The sequence below is a fragment of the Poeciliopsis prolifica genome, unplaced genomic scaffold (genome assembly GCF_027474105.1).
Source record: "Poeciliopsis prolifica strain line A6 unplaced genomic scaffold, Auburn_PproV2 SCAFFOLD022, whole genome shotgun sequence".
Taxonomy (NCBI): domain Eukaryota; kingdom Metazoa; phylum Chordata; class Actinopteri; order Cyprinodontiformes; family Poeciliidae; genus Poeciliopsis; species Poeciliopsis prolifica.
In genome coordinates this window covers 4,627,497-4,647,212 of record NW_026562397.1, presented here as the reverse complement: position 1 = coordinate 4,647,212, position 19,716 = coordinate 4,627,497, and the positions used below count along the sequence as shown (strand labels likewise).

General features: G+C 40.9%; 2 protein-coding genes across 2 annotated transcripts; both read right to left on the bottom strand.

Annotated features, from left to right (window-relative positions):
• Positions 1-655: 655 nt before the first annotated feature.
• Positions 656-4,310, bottom strand: socs9 (suppressor of cytokine signaling 9). The gene is made up of 2 exons (XM_055045353.1): positions 4,202-4,310; positions 656-2,670 (listed from the first exon to the last, which is right to left on the bottom strand). The coding sequence occupies exon 2, from the start codon at positions 2,510-2,512 to the stop codon at positions 866-868; it is 1,647 nt and encodes a 548-aa protein (XP_054901328.1). The 5' UTR covers positions 2,513-2,670; positions 4,202-4,310; the 3' UTR covers positions 656-865.
• A 180-nt stretch (positions 4,311-4,490) lies between these two features.
• Positions 4,491-18,940, bottom strand: LOC129369753 (protein Smaug homolog 2). Its single transcript, XM_055045351.1, is given in 14 exon segments — positions 4,491-7,441; positions 8,508-8,591; positions 9,214-9,340; positions 9,643-9,838; positions 9,962-10,077; positions 10,182-10,267; positions 11,198-11,471; positions 11,576-11,662; positions 11,957-12,066; positions 13,534-13,674; positions 13,677-13,775; positions 14,421-14,897; positions 15,942-16,439; positions 18,646-18,940. Coding segments are annotated over 13 exon segments (2,022 nt in total). The 5' UTR covers positions 16,138-16,439; positions 18,646-18,940; the 3' UTR covers positions 4,491-7,412.
• Between the last annotated feature and the right edge of the window lie 776 nt (positions 18,941-19,716).

Sequence of the window (19,716 nt, the reverse complement as noted above, 5' to 3'; positions counted from 1 at the left end):
AGTACTACTAAACTAAACACCCGAGACTAACGCTAGTGGGAAAATGGCTCGTGGTCTCTTGCCGGGGACAGACGGGAAATCCTACAGCTGCTAAAATCTGATGCTGTTCCATTTTGTTTACAAGAAGGAGGAAGTTGCGCTCATATCTTCTCCGGAGGTTTTGTGTTGTTTCCTTCAGTGGTTCTCGATGCAGGGTTTTCAAACGGTCCGGTTGGTTTGACAGTGCGATGTGAGAGCGAACTGCACCAGCTGAAAACGGAACAAATGCTGCGGTTTTGGTCCCCATTGGACCAAAACGAGGAAACACTCTTAATCTCAATGGGCTTTACCTGGTGAAATGAAGGTCAATATTAATACTAAAATAATCCATTACTTTATGTTGGTCCAAATTTAAGAACAAAAGTGGAATCTGTGGTTTGTGACGTGACAAAATGTGAAGAAGAAAAAAAAAAAGCTCAAGTACAAAGACTTCTTCTGCACTGCGGTGTAAAACTTGCAGCACCTCAGTGACGATCCCCGTAAGGACGCGTTTCAGCTGCTCAGTGTGTGATCGATGAGCAGTTCCATTATAATCATCTTGATTCATACCCTCATCATCAGTTAATTAAGATGATTTAGTCACACTTGAAGACACAGATGAGATGCAGTCCTCGAAGCAGCAGGAGTCTGAAACTTGTTTGTTTAATTTCAGCTTAGCATCGCTCTGGATGTGCAAGATCAGTGAGATTACACGATGCCTCGTCAGTGTGGTTTAGTACAATTGCTATGAGATTCAGCAGGAATAAAATAAATAAATACAGTGTTGTGTGAGTTGATACAGCTAAATACTTTTAAATATTTGGTTGAGTCCAGTTTCTATTCTTCTTCATTCCCACCACGTGTCCATCCGCCGTACTCGCACTTTCTGCTTGTAGTGGTATTCCTTCAAGTGTTTTTTCAGCGCGTTCGGAATGGGGAGGACGTTGATGCCGTCGTACGTGGTGCGGCTGCTTATCACCGCCCTGCAGATGTGCTGCAGGCTGAACGGGTGTGCGCGGTGGATGGGGTTGGAGAGGAGGGGCTCAAAGAACATGCAGGAGTTGGGGTCCTTGTAGTGCTCCAGCAGGCCCGTGACCGTGGGCGCGTGGAAGACGCTGGGGTCGTGGACGTCGAAGCTGAAGTTGTGGTTCCACTGCTCGATGCGCGCGTGCAGCGAGCGGCCGTAGCGCCGGAAGCTGACAGAGAACAGGTAGTCTTCCTGGGCGGAGTCGCGCAGCAGGAAGGTGCCTTCGGGTTTCCCTTCCAGCAGCGTCTCTGCCTCGTAGCGGTCCATGACTCCCCAGTAGCACGGGAGGTTGGTGATCTGTAGAAGGTCCGGCACCAAACAGTGAATGTAGTCGATCTGGGTGTGGAAGCGGTAGCCTTCGTGGGGCGTCTGGTGCTCGGTTAGAGAGAGTGCGGCGGCTCTCGAGCTCGAATTGCTCACCGCCACCGCTGCCTCCGTGTCGACCGGCGGATCGGAGGCGGCATCCGAGGCGTGGAGGGAAGCGGACGCTGAGGCTGCCACTTCGTCGAGCGTGTCCAAGCAGCTCTGCAGCAGGAGCTGGTGTTGCTGCTGCCTTTGGAGAAGCAGCTGTTGCTGCTGGTGAGCGGAGGCGCCCTCGGTGCCGGCCAGCTCATTCATGCCGTGAGCCAGCTTGGGGCCGTGCTTGTACAGCGGGTTGATCTGAGCCGTCACCTCGAAAGTGTGGATCTCGGCGTTGGGCGGCGGCTCCACGCCTTGCTCGATGCTAATGCGCCTGCGCTCTCGCAGCTTGTCGTCCACATCCTCCACGGCGGTCGTCGCCGAAGTCGGGGCGCTGCACACCACCACTGCGGGATCCAACAGGGGAGCCTGGGTGATGGGGGCTGTGTGCTGCTTAATGAGATACCACTTCTGAGCCAGCTCTGACCCTACGGGGAACGGGCAGTCGTCCAACATCAGTTCGCTGAGATGGATCTTCCGCCTGGAGGAGGCGCAGGCAGCTGATGATGAGAAGGCCTGCGGGGGTGGAGGAGGTGCCGCTGCAGCACTGTGGGTCTTTATCGGGAAACACTGGCCCATTGCGTCTTGGATTTTTTGCCTGAGAGTGCGGCTGCTGCTTGAGCTTCGGCCCTCTGCCTCGCCCAGGGGAGGTAATTCTGCGGCAGAGCAAACGGTGCCCTGACCTTGCTTGGCGGTGACGCCTTGCCCCAGAGTGGACCCCGCCACGTCCGAGTCTTGCCATTTCCAGGTTTCCTTCAGCGGGGAGGTGGAAGAGGAGGTTTGGCTCCTGGCCTCCAGATCGTTCAACAGTTCGCCATATTCAAACCCGTCACTGACGGGTCGCTCGGCAGCAGCGTCGTGCGTGGAGAGGCCTTTTTTCTTCCCCTTCCCGCCTTTCCGACCACCCCCAGAGTCTCTTCTCTCCTCCGACCGGCTCTGTCTCACTTTTGGGCGGGCTCCCCTCTCTCGCTCCTTCCCTCTGTTTCCCGACTCATTCGGTAATGACATGATAGATTATGTGGAGGAGTCACAGTTGTACCACTCTAGAAAGTCGCCATAGGACAAGCTGGATATGCAGTTATCTTTAGGCACGTTTTTCATCCACATCACTAGTTTCAGATGTCTATCAATGTCCAAGTACAGTAGCCAGCAAGGTGTTGAACAACCTGCAAAAACAAAAATGAAAGTATAATTTACAACTCACGAGAAAAAATTTATGCCACACAGGCACAAACAAATTTGACCCATGCTGACCGTATGTAAAAAGTCTTAAAATATTGCAGTCCAACAGTCTCGTACGAGAAATGTAAAAAAAAATAGTCTTTTCAATTTAACACAATTTATTGGGAAAAATATATATTTATGACCACCAAAAAGACGATGCTTTCACAAGGCTGCAGCCTTGAGTCCTTGCTCCTCCTATCCTCTATTGTCTTCAGCTAACCTCTGTCACAGATTGAGGACCAAAGCCTGAGATGGAAGAAAGTTGATTTCGTGTCTGGTAAATCATTTCTACCTTGATGCATTGGATGTTAATGTGCAAAGACCCAATGACGGCCTGTTTTCTAATTTCCTTCCGGATTTTTATTTGAAGTATTCTGATATTTTATTCTGGCCACACACTTCGAACATGGTTGTTATTTTGTTTATCTAATTCACTGCCTTGCTCAGTGGCGTGGATCACTAAAAGGCTTGCTATATGCACTGATCAATCAATCAGTCAAATTTTATTTGTATAGCACATTTCAGCAGCAAGGCATTTCAAAGTGCTTTACATCACAACACAAAAAACTGATGCAATCTCAACAACCTAAATAGTTTTTTGACTCAAAACTGTTTTCACTCAAGATTTTCAGACAAATACCAGAAAATTTTAGGCGCTGGAACCAGGAAAAAAAACCTTAGTTATTGCGTTGAAACATTATCCATCGAATCCAGATTACGATGCACAGCGTGAATGATGCAAAAGTATTCGACTCGGAATAGTTTTGGTGATACACATAGTGTTTATTATATAATTTTGGTTGAATTAAAAAGTGATAGAAATATGCATATTCATTCAATTTAAGGTGAGTCCATCTATCCGCCTATATTTAAAACGAGCTCAACAGTTTTTGACTTAAACTGCTAAGATTTAACCCCAAGTTTTCGACTTTCATTCAAAAAATTTTTGAAGTTGCTCAAACGACTCAACATTATTATAACAACTTCATATTCTGAAGAAGGCTGCGTGGTATAAAAACATCCCGATGAAGACACTCCTCATTTTATTTTCCGTTTAAAGCCAAACACTGTAATGTTAACTTACTTTCTCGTACTTAAAACACCAGGTTCTGTCTCCTTAAATCAGACTAAGTTACTGGGATTTCGAGAAAGACTCGGACGTGCATCAACTTTATACATATTACTAATATTAACTCTCGCTTAATGTTGGGGGATCTTTAGTTTTGTTTCTCGCATGTTTACTGATGACTCATGCTTTAGAAATACTTGAAAAATGTTAACAGCAACTGCTAAGTTAGCATCTAAGCTAAGCTAAGTCAGCTGTTTTCATTGGGTACAAGCTAAGTTAGCTTTGCCACTAGCTTTCTGCTAACTTGGCTACTCCTAACTCCCGGAAAGCAACGACTTAGTTTTAATGGTGAAACAACTCGTAAAACTCAACTTTTGTTGCCAATACACAAAACTGAAACCTACCACGAGCAATTGCAATGCAGTTTCCATGTCAACTACGTGGCTTTTCCCTTGATAAAGTAAGGACGTTAACAAGGAAGCTAGCTGTTAGCTTGACGAACAGAAGACGGGGGAGCGGGGAGGGGAGGGAAGGGGGAACTACCTATGACTCGGAAGTGAAAGCCACACGAAACTGTGGCAAATTTATAAAATAAAAGCAAACAGGACATTTTCATACGAATGAAATTCTCAAACGTACAAAAGTCAATCCAAGAGTGGACACACACACACAAAAAAAACAACAAAACACAGCTTCAGTTTGCAAAAGAACTGAACCTCTTTATTTGGACTGTCATGATCCGACGGATGTTGTACTTCAGACCATTCACACACAACAGTGACAGTAAAAAAGTAGAATAAAGCATGTGATGCAAAAGGTTCACAAAATATTAGAAAATGTCAGGGGAAAAGTTATTTATAATTAAATATAAATTGTACACGATAAACACGCGCGCAGTCTGACCTACAGCTGGCTGCAAAATTGAACTATCATAAACCCTGGGCAACACTTGGTAGATGTCTCCATATGACAAGCTCTGCATCTCTTCTACTGGATTCCTAATACCAGGCTGAACTCAGGAAATGCATTTCTCCCTCCCCCACCCCCAACTCATTTCTTGGATCGCTGGAATGTAAACATGGAGTAAACGTATTCCTTGGCCCGTTGATAGTGTTTCAGTTGACTCAGCGCATCATTTTTATTTTTGGCTCAGATAAGCATCGTCATCCCCTGCTGCATCAGAATCATAAACACACACTTGCAGAAATCTGTATTGTACCTCTGTGTCCATTAAATGTAATAAATAGGCCGTTGAAAGCAACAGAGGCTATGAAAAGGATAATCTGAGCCATTTGTAACAACACAGCTGATGAACGTGGTGGACAGTTAAAAGAAAAAGTCAATTGCGTGTCAGAAAGTCCACATTTACCCCACAAACTGGAGTTCAGACTGTGGGTGCAATGCTTTTTTCTTTTTTTTTAATATGTCAGATCAATCCGAGAGCCTGCTCTGAAGAAATCCATGACTAGAATGCGGCCACTTCTAAAATAAATGGTTCGAGTCTTTCCATTTTAGGCACCAGATGAACAGTTTTATCAGGACATGGACAGCTAACAGTTTGAAATCGCACGGCTAGAGAAAGCTGTTCTTTCTCCTCACCGCATCATCCAGACTTTGTATAAACAGGGGGGGAAAAAACTGAGTGCTATTTGGAAGTCCACAGATTTGCAGACAGAGGACTGTTTTTTTTTTTTTTTTGTTTTTTTTAGACTCCACCCAGCCATCTCGAAATCGAGAAGGCTTCAGTTCTTTTATGCGTTACATAGCGAGACAATAGATTACTCATGACATCAAATATTATGAATCGGGGGATAATCCCAGAAAGATGTAAACAGTGACATTTAGGCGATATGAACACAACATCTGTTGCAAGATGTCTCTAGCTGTTGGCGACACCTGGCACCGTCAGCCATCATGTCCTCTTATCTACAACAGTGCTGCATTAGTGTGGCAAAACATGCGATTATAGAAAAGAAGCACAAGTCATCAATATCAAGGGAAGAGTAAAAAATACAATTGGAAAAAAAGATATCTGTAAATAACCATCTTTACTAGACAGACCTCCTATGGCTCTGTTGAAATAATATAAGAATGTCTTTTTTCTCTCACTCTCTCTTTTCCCTGCCTTATGAAGCAACCAAAAAGTGATCCAAAAAGTCCATTATCACACAAACATGCACCTCCGGCTCTGTCACATTCAAAGACAGGCTGGGGGGGAAAAAAAAGAGAAATTTTTGATTCAACACTGATAACAGATGATAACGTAGGGAGCTCTGAGACTTGAAACACAGACAAACGGAAAAAACAAACAAACAGGGACATCGTCAAGCACCTCAAAATAAAAAGAAAAAAAAAAAGAATGAATGATTCATCAAATCGTCACGTTGGCCGTTTTTAAAGGACGAGGGCACTGCGAGCGTTTCTTAAACGTTTTCGGAAAGCCAATCGCAAAGTTCCCCACAAGAGAACCTTTTGCGTTTAGCGTTCGCTGGATTGTAAATTGAAAACGCTCTGACCTCTTCGCTTTTATACCTGCACGGTATAAACTTAGCCAGCTCTTTCTAAGCCGCCCCTTCACCCCTTGTCGGGTTTTCCCTGGCACAAAATGAGATTCATCATCATTTATGACATAGGACGTTAAAATAAAAGACAAGTTGCAGCTGGCAATAATTTTTCACTCTGCTATTTTTTTTTTTTTTTTCCGTTTAATTGTTTCTGCTGCAACTCACTACAAATATCTTTCACAAATCGACAAACACACAACCCTGGTCTTTGGCTTTGTAGAAGCTTAGAGGAGGACAGTTGCTTTTTTTTTTTTTAATTTATATGTTAAAGCAAAACAAAAAGAGATGTCCTAAAGTTGAAATACGAACTATTTGTCACTCCTGTTTGGTCCTCTGGTTTCCGTTTGTGCAACGAAATCTCCAACGAGGACATAAAAAAAAAGGAAAAAAAAAGGAAACAGCCTAATTTTAAAGCCCTGACTAGAGCTGCCTATAGGATTAGAAGGTTAACACCAATCTCCAGGTGAAACCTCAGAGAGTGTACCATGATGACCAATTACAGTTAGTGCCCAATATCAAAGATAAGTTAATAAAAGTGCCTCACTTGTGGCTGGAAATTTATTACTATTATTATTATTTTTGTCGAATCTAGAACACGGGTGAAGGGGCTGTCAGTGTGTTGTGGATAGAAAACCTTGTTCCAAGGCAGTAAGAGAAGAAGAGCAAATTCAGGGCAGAACCCCTAAAGACAGCACCGGTCCACTGCTCGTTTTTTTTTTTTTTTTTTGTTTTCTTTTTCTCCGCATTGTGGTAAACTGAACCGCTGCACGACCATGTCACAGTCCTGCTGCAGGTGACATGGCACAGCCGACACAGTTCACCGTTTCTCTGTTCCACAATATAATAATCATCTGTATTCCATTTTTAATAAACTTAGTTGTATATAATAAAGTACAAAAATATTAAAGAACATATACACAGTTTTTTTGTCATATTGTAGTGACTGCGTTGCCTGGGTTTGTAATTTGTTTTCCTTGTCTTTTTTGAAGCATCATGTCTGTCTTTGTGCTGAACCGAGCAGGCCTCAAATGAAGTGTCTTTTCTTTCCTCTTCATATTGTTGATGTCCGATCAGTTCCATCTGAGAAGAAGATGAGACACAATTAGGTAACAGCCTGCACTGACTGTATACATATTAGTCTTAATAGTGGCAGGCAGGGAAACCCTGATGATGTTGAAATTGTTCAGGGGGGTGAAATTGCATCTCTTGTCCAGAAGGTGGTGGTATGTATTAAAAAATCATTTTCTTTTTTAGTTTTCCATTGTAATCTTAACATTCCACAAATCCTGACATTAATGAATGCATTGCAGTCACAGTTTTTGTATTCAAGACAGTGGATATGAAATATGCCACCTTTAGGATGCCATTTTAGTTTTTCTTTTCTTTTTTAAACAGTACCATCTATTTAATCCTTTTTTTTTTAGTTTTAAACAGTTCATTCCCTATTAGGGTGCAGATATACATAGCAAAATACAGGAAGTGACACAATCAGCTGAAATAATTCTATATTCATCTGTAACATTATACTTCCCTTACAAGTTGAAGCCTTTTTCTCTGGTTGCCCTCACTTGCTGAGTTTCTGTTGACCATACTGAGCAATTTGACATTTCGAGAATAAATCTGCGTAAAGTTCACAAGCTAATTTAAAAAAAGCTGTCATCATCATCATCATCATCAACAACATCATCAGCTTCATTGAGGACGCATAGAAAGATACGTAGTTTTCTTTGATAAAACGTTTTGCCACTAGAGTGATCTTTTTTCTTTTTGTCTGTATCAAAAGTGGTTCATTTCACAATACTGCAATGAAACACTTTTTTGCATTACGAGTCACGTGATAAGCAATCAGATGCTGCCACTGACACAAACAAACAAGAAGACGATGGCAGGAAGTAGCTGGAGGATGACGGCCCGGTGTGTTTTTTTTAATGACTTGTAATTTTAATTATGCAAAATTTTGTTCTTCGGCCATTAGAATGTTGACAAAGTTTTGCGCCAATTTGCAAAGGAAACGCAAACAGGGATTAGTATTTTTCTTCTGGCTGCACGGCCGTTTCTCATAATTTCCTATCAAGCACACCACGAGTTGGTGTTCTTTGAGTGAACAAACATGTAAGGTTTCAGGATGTGTGGTGAGGACACTTACCCCCTAAGGCATGCTCCGTCATACTGAGGCACAGTGACTCCAGCGTGGGGTTGATCTCCAGGTCAGAACCTGGAACTTGGCATTCTTAAGAAAACGGGGAAAAAATTAACATTAAGATCATTTGCTTTTTGTTGCTTTTTTCACGCTAATTTTTTTAAATGTCCGATATGTTTTTCTTACATGTAGAAAGAAGATGAATGTGGGTTTTTTTTATTATTATTATTTTACAAAATCAGGATTAAAGCATGCTGTGAGACAGAAAATAATTCCACTTTATCAACTAATGAAAAATAGGTAAATTGTTGGCAAAGAAAATAGTTGACATCCAGGTGTCAGCAGCAAGTTAAAGTAAGTGGGGGCGTGCATACTCACACAAATGGGAAAAAAAAAACAAGACACAAATGGGAAAAAAAAAACAAGAAAAAAACTAAACCAAAGCATACTTAAGAATAATACAGTACTACTACTAAAATAGTATTAAGAGATTTTTTTTAAAATGCGGCTTAGTATAGTAAATCAAAATATACAGATTGTGTTACATGATACTGAGTTGTATGAGTGAAAGTAGTCTGCTTTGTACATTGTCTAAGCAGTAGAAGAAGTAATAGTGTTCTTCAATTGTTCTCTTATGTCCAATTGAGATACACCTTTAAATATGCAATGTCTGTCTGCAAGGTTCAAAAATGAACTGGCTAATGTGCGCCACCTTGCTGCTGGAACATGAGCATGGTTTGTGGAGACGTGTGGACAGGAAGCGAGTGGGTCCGCTGCACAGAGCTGCGACTCTGACTTGGCATGCTGTTGCTGCCCCCAGGGTTGGCAAACCACAGGTTCTGTGGAGGAAAAACAACACTGTGTCCTATCAATCTGATTCAGACTTTTGGAAATGGTTTGCTAATCATTCAGACATATGCCAAAATAATTTGACAAACTCTGATTCTTAAAAAGATAACATTGAAAGTAACATTTAAGGCCAACTAACATTTTTAAAAAGAAATTTAAGGCATTTTAAGACTTTCATTTTACATACATAAATTTAATTTTTTTTTACAGATGAGTGGACACCTCACTTTTAGCTTCAAATAACTCTATGCTGGGCAGGAGCCATTATTTACTCCCTGTAAGTAATACTGACTTGTCTGCCCTGTACTGCCAACGCAGGATTAGCAAGTGTGTGGCGTGGAGATGCTCCGCCGATCCCGCCAGGAAGACACATGCGCCCAGCTGGGAGTCCACTACGAGGGGTCATTGGGAACTGCCTCTGGCCCCGTCGGGTAACACCCCCACTCACAGAGCCTGCTGTGGGCAGGGAATTTGACCCATAGTTCCAGCTGAAACAGCACAGGCAGAAACAGGAAGTTACATAGAGGAAAGAGCAGGATGAATTCAGTGAGGTTGCATTAAGTTACTCTGACAAAAAAAGATCAAAGGTGAAAGAAAGCGAGAAGCCTCACCCTTTCTGTCGGTACGCCGACATGTCCGGCATAGCTTTCCGAGGGAACAGGCGCAGCAGCTTGAGGACCTGCTGCTTCCAGGTGACCAGCCTTTTCTTGTGAGTTTCTGAGAAAGCCTGATACCCCAAAAAAAAGCCTCTAAAAATGTAGTTTCTAATAACTGATACGGCTTGCATGCAACATGCTGACCAAGAACAAAAAAATCGAAGTGAATTCTCACCTCATGTGCTAGACACTTCTCAATAAGTTGAAGGTAACAGCTGATGTTTTCTTCATCTGGCCTTGAAACCAGCAGCTGGGTGCACACTGAAATGGCCAAACAATACTTTATATCACCACACATGTAGAGGATGTGAGGCAAATAGAGAAAAGGTCATAACTTTTGGATTTACATCTGACAAATAATAAAGATTCTATGAGTAATGTGTAAGAATTTTTAACATTTCGTCAAGTGGGATTTCATATAAATGACTAACAAAGCAGAATGTAACCATTTAGTGGAAGAAAAATACTTAACAGCCTAAATACTTTTTTTTACATGTAAATAGTTTGATGTGGACTTGTGTTGCTGTACAATTATAATAATACTATTGTATCAAATATTAAAAGTCCAATCTGAGGGGGTCAAAATTATATGGGAACTACAGTTCCCATAAAATATTATAAAATATTTTCATACACCCAAAGCTCCAGTGGAGAAAAGTTTGGAGTTTAACATATACACAAGCTAATCTGGTCCAGTGAAAATCCAGACCAATAGAAAGTCTGATTTAAGACATAAATAATGCTGTAAAGTTATTCTAATCAAATCTGTACGATTGGATCCAAATCAGAACTTTTGGACCTATCGTTAGTCTCTAGATGTGCAAATTCTCTAAATGGATTTTCAGTGAAATGTTGTGATGCAAACATATGGCTCAGGAAGCAGAGCTCAATCCCAAAGCATAAACATTTTAGTTTCTTTCTTCTTTGCTTTTAAATTGTGCATATTTTTTCCGCATTTCCAACTTTGCAGCAAGACAAAGTGCTCAACTTTGTCTTGCTGTGTCACATAAATGAATATAGCAATGAAATACGCTGAAGATTGTCATTGTAACGTGACACAATTTTGAAAAGGTTTGTTTGGGGAGCATAAATAATAAAAAAAACACTGTAAATAAGTAATAGAATTTGACCTATGAACCCACTTTAACTCCAATCAGTAACAATCTGAAGCCGAGAAGTTGATGGTGTTACCTTTTCCCATGACACGAGTGAACTGTCCCACTATGTCCCCATCGGAGATGGGCGCGACCGATGAGTCTCCGTCACAGGGAGGTGGGTTGTGGGACTGCAAGTCCTCAGTCGTCGCTTCTTTGTCCGCTCCTGTTTTTGTGCCGTCTGTTGAGGAAGTGGAGGAGTCCGAGACGAGTTGTGCTGTGCTGGGCGGACTGTAGGCCTTAATGGGTGTGATGATGATCTGCTGAAGCTCCTGGAGGGCGCTGCGCAGGTTTCCCCCTTCCAAAATATCCTGACCAGACATGAGGACATGAATGTCAAAAATGTGGACGTGCACACTCTGAATTTAGATGTTTGATGTCTTTTTTTAACTTCAGAGGAAGCTGAAGTACTCACCTTCTCTAAAGACTTGAGTATACTCTGTCTCTCTCGCAGCTTCTGGATACTCAACGCAATCTTGTGTCGCGCTCCTTTCGTGACGTTCTGAACAAGACAGAAGACGAACAGCAGACTGCTGTGTGAAGTCGTGTCTTCAAAGCACGCTGAGCAATTTATACAGTCACTAAATAACAAACCTAATCACCGTCTGTTTCAAGGAAAGTGAGGGGAGGGGGAAAGTATCCGACCATCTCCTACAATGTGTGACCGGCTCAATATAACTGTGGGGTTCATTGTTTAATTTCACGCCTCATTGGAAGCTTACACATCACCGGGTTTGAAGACTGTACAGAAATCACGGTAGACGAGCAGTGAATATGACAGAACAAATGGAAACACCTGAGATTCTAGATGTTGCTCCGTAAGGATCATCATCTCCTCGTAGGTCATCTGTGAGAATAGGGATGCATATTTATGAAGGCGAAGGCTCTTCAACCATGCAGGAACATCTGCAAAGAGGACGAAGAACGGTCAAAAAAAAGAAATTAGCACAGTCAGTCAGATGATTAAAAAATATCAACCTTTTAATGATTGGCGAAGGGAGTATTCACACCGGGAAAGTCCCTTGATCCGCAAAAAAAAAGCTGACTTTTTTTTTGTTTGCTGCGGTTTGCTTTCACATTGTGCTTTTTTATTTTTATTTTTTTTTGCAAGCAGACTACCATTTGTAAACAAAGCCACGCGGGTAATAATTATTGCTCCCATTGGACATAAATGACAAGAGAGTTTAAAAGACCTGATTGTTGGATTTTTGCTGTCATTACAACTGTAGTACTATTTTGAAAGTTACGAGTTTTTTTCTGTTTAAGAGCTGTGCCATGTAAAATAACGTTCTGCAGCTTTCCTTTACAGATACAGTGGTAGCTGTGTAGTAATTTTGTTTTCAATACACAATATATGATTTACAAGACTCTCATAGTTTATGAATCAAAGCTTTAATATGATGGCAAGTAGGTTCATGCAACAAAAATTGTAGGTCTTCTTTTTCTTTTATGTGTGTTTATATGTTTCAGCATTTGACCTGCCAATCAAAATAAAGTGCTGTTGAGCCAAGTACAGTACTTGTAGGGAGATTCACATATTTGGTCATATTTTCCTTTACAACATTATGCACATTCACACACAGGCTACCCAGTCAGGCTTTGAATTATTGTAAATTTACTGGTGAAAAATGGATGCACATGATGCAGTCAAACTAGATTAGAGCTTTTTCAAGTGGCAGGCACATAGTAACATTTTATAGCACAATCAAGTTGTTAGAAAAATTTAATGTATATGAAGTATAATTTAAATTAACTTCATAATTTAACCTTTTAAATGTAACCTCTCACTCTTAAAAAATTCCTGCTCTTTCTGAAACTCCACCTGCAGGAAGTCATCATGACTTTGCTCCTCTATTAACCCTTTAACATCCTTTTTACCAGCATTGCACAGACAACTTGCTTGTATTACTCAGTTCCACCAAGTGTTTGTTAATTGCTGCAGGCTAGTCTGAAGGAACTGAGCGCGGGAGTGATGGAAAGGTGGAAGCTCAAAAGCTTGGGAACTGCAGCTATGAGGAGGAACTGCGCCTTGAAGGCGAAACTACCACAGCAGAATGGTTGCCATAGGAGATTAAAGGATTTCTTAAACATGCATAAAAAAAACAAGGCAGCACTAAGGCAATGTTTTTGATGAGGGAATAACATTATAACATAATTCTCAAATCAGATTGAAGAGGTTGGGGCTGACGAGCCATGGGTTGCAGAAAGAATCGCAAATCAAAGTTTTGCTCACAATTTCTAAACAGCGATAAAGACAAAACGAATCAACATAACAAAGTACACAAAATCTTGAAAGCACAGTTAATTTTAAGGTTGTACTATTGTGTACAACATGGTGAATGTGACCAGAGCCAAACAGGAGATAATTCTGACCTTTCATGCCGCTGCCGTCCTCCAGGAAAGTGTTGCGCGCGGAGCCCTGCTCTTCTGTCTGCTCGCTACCTGAAGACGCGATGCTGCTCTGAGGTGAAAGCGGTGCGTGGTCTGTGGAGATGAAGTTCTGTCGCCCCCCGCGTCGTCCTGGCTGCCCCACTCTGAGCCACAGGTCTGGGAATTGGAAGGGATGACCTGCATGGGCTTCTTCAGAGGGCTTGGCTGCATGTGTCCGACTAGACCTGGAGAAGCGATCAAAAGCAACCATATTTTTAACACTCGTAGCCATCTCTATTACAAAAGCGGCATTCTAGCACCGGGGTTCCCAAACCTTTCCGTGTCATGGCCCCCCACAGAGCATTAACCGCTGGCCAGTGACCCACTTTAGAAACCCTCAGACAATGCGACAAAAGATACAAAGAAACATCAACTTTTAGAAAGTTTTTGATTAACTGTTTAAGAAATTAGGATGTGCATTTAGCATAAATGCTGCGTCATACCTTTGATTTTAGATGGTCATGAGTTCTGTGGCAGAAAATATTACTAGATAATATATTATGACTATTAATAGAAAATCAAATTTTCTTGTGATTTCAAGAAAGTATGTAATATTTTATATAAAATCACAACATTTTATTTGACCAGACCAAAAGAAATCTATTTACTTGCAGCAGATCTTTTGGTCTTTTTCTTTGGCAGAAAATAATAAATGCTTAAAAGTCAGAAAACAAAAATTATGATAAAAAATTTATAGGTTTCAGATTTTTTTCTTATTCTTGCATATTTTTTCTCATGTCTCCAACTTTCTGAGGCCCTCATAACGCCCCCTGGCGGCCAACACTGTTCTAACACATTCGACTCTCAAATCAACAGCTTACCACCCATACCTGTGTTATTGCCATTGCCACTGATTGGTGAGGACAGCCCGCCTGGGAACGGCATGTGTCCGTTCTGGCCCGCGGGAGACGTGCTGGACGACGGGGACTTGTCCGGCCACGTGTTGCCCGGGTCGAGGGCCTCGGCCGAGCCGGGCCATTCGTCCGAGCCCTGGCGCGGGTGGTAAGGACTGGGTGGCGCCCTGGATGCATAGCCACCGGAGAGGTGGTCCTCCAGGTGGTTTAGCCACGTGGCGAGTGAGGTGCGATCGTCCATGGTGGTGGCTGGGTGGATGAGTGCATAAGAGAGCAGCTGCCGGCTTTCCTCCACGAAAAGGCTACTCTCAATGGTGTGAGTCAACACTTTCTGCAGCAGCTTCATGTATTCACATTTGGCCTCGCAATTACGCGGTTGAAGCAGTGGCAAGTGGGACAGCAGCAGGGACACCACCTTTTCTTTTGGCTCCTGATGCCACTGACTGACGGTTGCTGATTAAAATATATTAAAAAAAATAAATTAATTAATGAATGTTTTGCTACTTAGTAAAGTAAAAAAAACATTATTATATCAGTTACTTATAGGTAGCAAAACATAGTAACTGACGAAAGGGATGTCAGTTACTAATTATTGAGTTAATCTGAAGTCGACTGATCTTGTCAATCAACTAACAATTAATTGATTTTTAAAAACCTGAGTTTTCTTTTGTATTAAGACAATCGAGTCTTTCCATAACATTAAGGGATTGCTCTGGTGACCTTTGTTTGAGAGTGGTCAGACAGGAAAGCAGGTAATGAGAGGGGGAAGCCATGCATCAACAGCTGGGACTCAACCAGTGTCCCAGCTGTCCTTTACATCATAGCTGCGCCCAACATAATTACATTTTTACAATATTTTGGGTCAGTGGTATTAAATAGACTGAATAAACGGAAACATAACCTATATTAAAAATAACAAAACAGAAACCTCTTAAGACATTGCTTACCAGAAAAATAAAAGATGAAAAACAATAAACTATATTACACATTTAATTCCTCAAGAACAGAGAGCATTTATGTGCAAGAATATGAAAACTTCACTCCATGAAGCGCTTTAAACGACAATGACAGCTCTCAAAATCAACCGTGCTTATTTTTCTGTTATCCCCTTCACTTTTCTGTCACATCAGCCCAACCTTTGTATTTTTTTTTGTTAAGAAGCTCTGTCAAGCAGCTCGGCTGAAGGGGCAAACTTAAAAGATTATTTCAGGTACTTATAATTCAAAACAGTACAGCATAAAGTAAACATTACATCTCACACTGGACTCTGTTTGGACCCTCTCTTTTTTCTTCAAAAATAGTCATGCCATCTTTCCTCCCAGATAATCTGGCTCTGCCCTCTGCTGGAGGGTGGCCAAACTACAAAACTTAAAGAAGCTCTAACTGAAGACCTTAAATGTCAGATTGGAACTAATTTAAATCTAATAAACTAGTAATCGATAGTTGTAAGTTGATTAATTGTTCACTCCCTTAAGTCAAACGGTAAATCGGAGTTACCTGCATTGTTGGCCTCAGCTTCAAGGATGTGGATCTCAGTGCAGTCTGCCAGCCAGTGTTCCAGGCAGATGTGGAGAAAGCGAGCCTGCGTGCGGGACGCCCTCTTCAGGAGCGACAAGAGCGCCACCGTCTGCTCGCACTCATTCCAGCCTTTGAACCAATCTGTGAGGATACCTACCTGATCCCGGAACATCATGGCGTGCAGAGAGTGGGAGTGTGCGGGCAGGGATCTGAGGGGGGGTTGTGAAGTTTGAGACGGGATGAGTCCTTCCCCGCACAGCGGGGGTCAGGGGTCGTCGTTTCAACAGTCCAGGGTTCCCCTCAGGTCGGACCGAGGGGGCCCCCTCACATGGTTCAGGTGCTGGAGGAGCTGCAGACACGAATGCTGTCTGGGATTTTTTCTTTTTTTTTTCAGATGTCTCGAGGGTCACTGTGCGTCGGCCGAAGCAGGTAATGGCTCACGACGGAGGAGTTGTGTTACTTCACGTCATCTGTGCCCTATTTAGATCAACAAAATAAAGTTAAAACAATTCTCAAAATTGTTTTAAGAATGCAATTTTTAAAACAATTTTAAAAATTAATATCAGTGTTAAATCAATGGTATTTATTTTTGTGTTTGAGGACATTTTCACATACAGCGCCACAAACCTGGGATTTTATGATAGGCTGACACAAAGTACCATATAGCTGCTAGCTGGAAGGAAAACAACGCATAATTTTTAAAACTGCTGCAATTTAAAAAAAAAAATCTTGAAAAGGAGATGGACATTTGTATTAAACCCTATATTTATCACTAAGAAACCATGATGAATCAATTATTTAAATAATCGTCAACTAATTTAAAGATCAAATAATCGTTAACTGGAAGATACACACTCAAACGAAAAAGGATAATTGTTGAAGGAACAACACACTGAGAGCAGGAATTAAGCAAAACTGCAAAAAATATTTATTTTGCATTAACAATTAAAAAAATATACATGAAATTGCATAGGTTTAGCTTCATCCAGTTTAAATTGTGTCAAATAAATCTCCAATTTCTCAATTTCCAATTCTTGCGATCCAATTAATAACTGGTTGATTCAAAAAAAGTCAACAGATTGAATCTACACTGTTCTGTAGAAAGGGCGGCGCTTTTTATATGTTGAAGTCGGAAGCATTTTTAAATCTGCTCATACATCCTTTGCTGGAAATGATCAAGCATACACTAAAGGAATGATATGCTATTGTATTTTATGCAATAAAATGTTAAAATGAATTGAACCATTTGCATCTATGAATGTATTTTTACTATTGTACAAAGAGGCTTAAGTGGTTAAATTAAAAAGCTGCAGAATTCACCTATATTTTTTAGCCTATTAGTCGCCTGAATAAACAGATAGAATAATTGATTACTAAAATAACCAGCAGTCCTCCAAATCACCACACATAAAACCCAGTGCAACCGACTGTTTATATAGTAAAAGTCACCAAGTTAAAAAATTGAGTTTACCTTATCTTATTGTATAAATACAGTACTTGGATAATAAATATGTTAACAAATATCAGTCAGCAAAATCACTAAAACTAATGAGTGGAAGAGTTTCAAACATTATGAGGTTGATGTATCATAAACACGGAGTATCTTAGACATTTATATATGTCTAAGTGGTTCCAAAGTGTGTTCAACATTTTTCCTTTTTTACTACACAAGTTCAACACCAATGCATGTTTGATTTTTTTTTCCATATTGCTTTTTGTAAAAGCATTCATGCTCACAGTTGTGTGTTGCTTTGTGTTGCGCAACACACAGAATACACATTGAAGCTTGTGGCTGAGAAGTGATGCTACAAAATGAGTGTGGCATCACTGCAACTTCTAGGAATAGCAGGTTCTTTCACCTATGGAAGTACATAAATTATGAACACGAAAGTTCAAAAAGTTCACTGAGAAAAAAATTTGAGCTGACAATTATGAAATAATATGCAAGCAAAGCCAGTGACGAAGAATGGGACATAAGTTCAAGAGGTCAGTATTCAAAAAGTTGCTTCCCACGTATGTCTGAATAAACACGTGTTCCAACAAGAATAAGAAACGTCTGTAAAAGAAAACCAATAAATCAACTATTCCTTGGGCGATTATAGTCTGTATTAGTTAACAGCGAAAGAAAAAAAAGCATTACTCCAAACTATACTGTTATAAAACGAGAAGCACCGTTTGTCTGTCTGTGATATAATTATAATACAAATGGTCTGCTCAAGAGAAAATTGTTCTGCACATCTAAACAGCGAAGGGAATGTGAGATTTCAATACATGTCAAAAGAGCTAACTCCCATCACGGCCAAAATGGTATCTCACTTAGCATTAGAAAATAAAAACTCAGCTCTGTATCATATGTCGACTCTAGGTTGGAAGTCGTGGATGTGTGAATTGTGATTTTAACAGTGACAACTAAAGCAAAACTTGTCCTCAAGCAGACGAGCATATTTAGTAGCAGTAAACTGGAGTTAGCCCGGTCGGCCTAGTCTCTGGTGAGGGATTCGGGATTTGTATTGTTTTGCGTTGACGCTGCTGCTACACCTTTTCTCCGTTGGTACTTAAAGAATTTGCGACGAAAACGGTCCAACCAAAGGTAACTCCTCTTGAGATAAGGTGATGGTAAAATATCAACACAAGTATCCACAAGCTGTTACTTACAATACATGGAATTTGAAAATTTGTTTACCTTTCTCAGATGTGCCTGGTTAGCGAGCTAGGCTAAAGTGCTAATCCACAGCTAGCTCGACAGAAGAGTAGGGATAGTTCAGCTAACGGCTGCAGTTACGTTAGCTTACTTGGCAGGAACACTTACGTTCATCCCCACGCATGATAACCCTTAAGAATTGCCATTGGCGGTGACGACAAACTGTTGTTTTGAACACAACATTTTTGAATAAGCGTATGTACAAAAATGCTAGTTGGGATACAGAAAATAAGGAGTGTACGCCTGGAGAAATCCTCTTCGATTTTGAGTTGACGTAAGACGTGGGCACAGTGTCATCACGTTTTCACCTGCGTAAGATGGTTTTCCGCCCACTGTTCCAGTATGGCAAGCCGTTTTAACATAAATTCGGTTTCGTCTCACTATCCGTAATTACGTTCCAGATATCTGAAAATGCATTTTGACTAGACAAAACTACATTTTGACTATCCGGAATGGTAATTTAAGATATCTGCATTTACATTCTGACTAGTAAGAATAATAATTCAAGATATCTTCAATTACATTTTGATTAGTCAAAATTTCTTTCAAGATATCTCAAATCACGTCTCTGGATTTGTAATTTGACGAGACACGTATCCGGAATTACGATTTGAGATATCTTGAACGTAATTATCACTAGTCAAAAGTACAATTTCAGATATCCGAATTAAGAATGGCGTTGAAGCCCCTTTGTGCCGACCAAACTGTTGCCTTTTATGTTTCCTGCACAAAATTGTCCATGAATGCCACAAATTAGAAAGAGCTCGGCAATGTTGGACTTTATAAACTATAAGACTGCTAATGAGGTCTGCAAAAAATGTCCTGTTTATTCATTTCTGACAAACTGAATGCACTTAAAAACAACTTTGAAAAGCTAAAACTGCTTTGTCAATTCCATTTTCAACATGAAAGTTGTGCATTTTTAAACATCTTTTTTCGTTTTTTCTATTTTTCATTGTTTTATTAAACTTTCAAATTGCCACGTAAATCAGTGACGCTTTGACTAGACAGAATGCCAATTCAAGATATCAGTAATGTCATTTTGACTCGTCA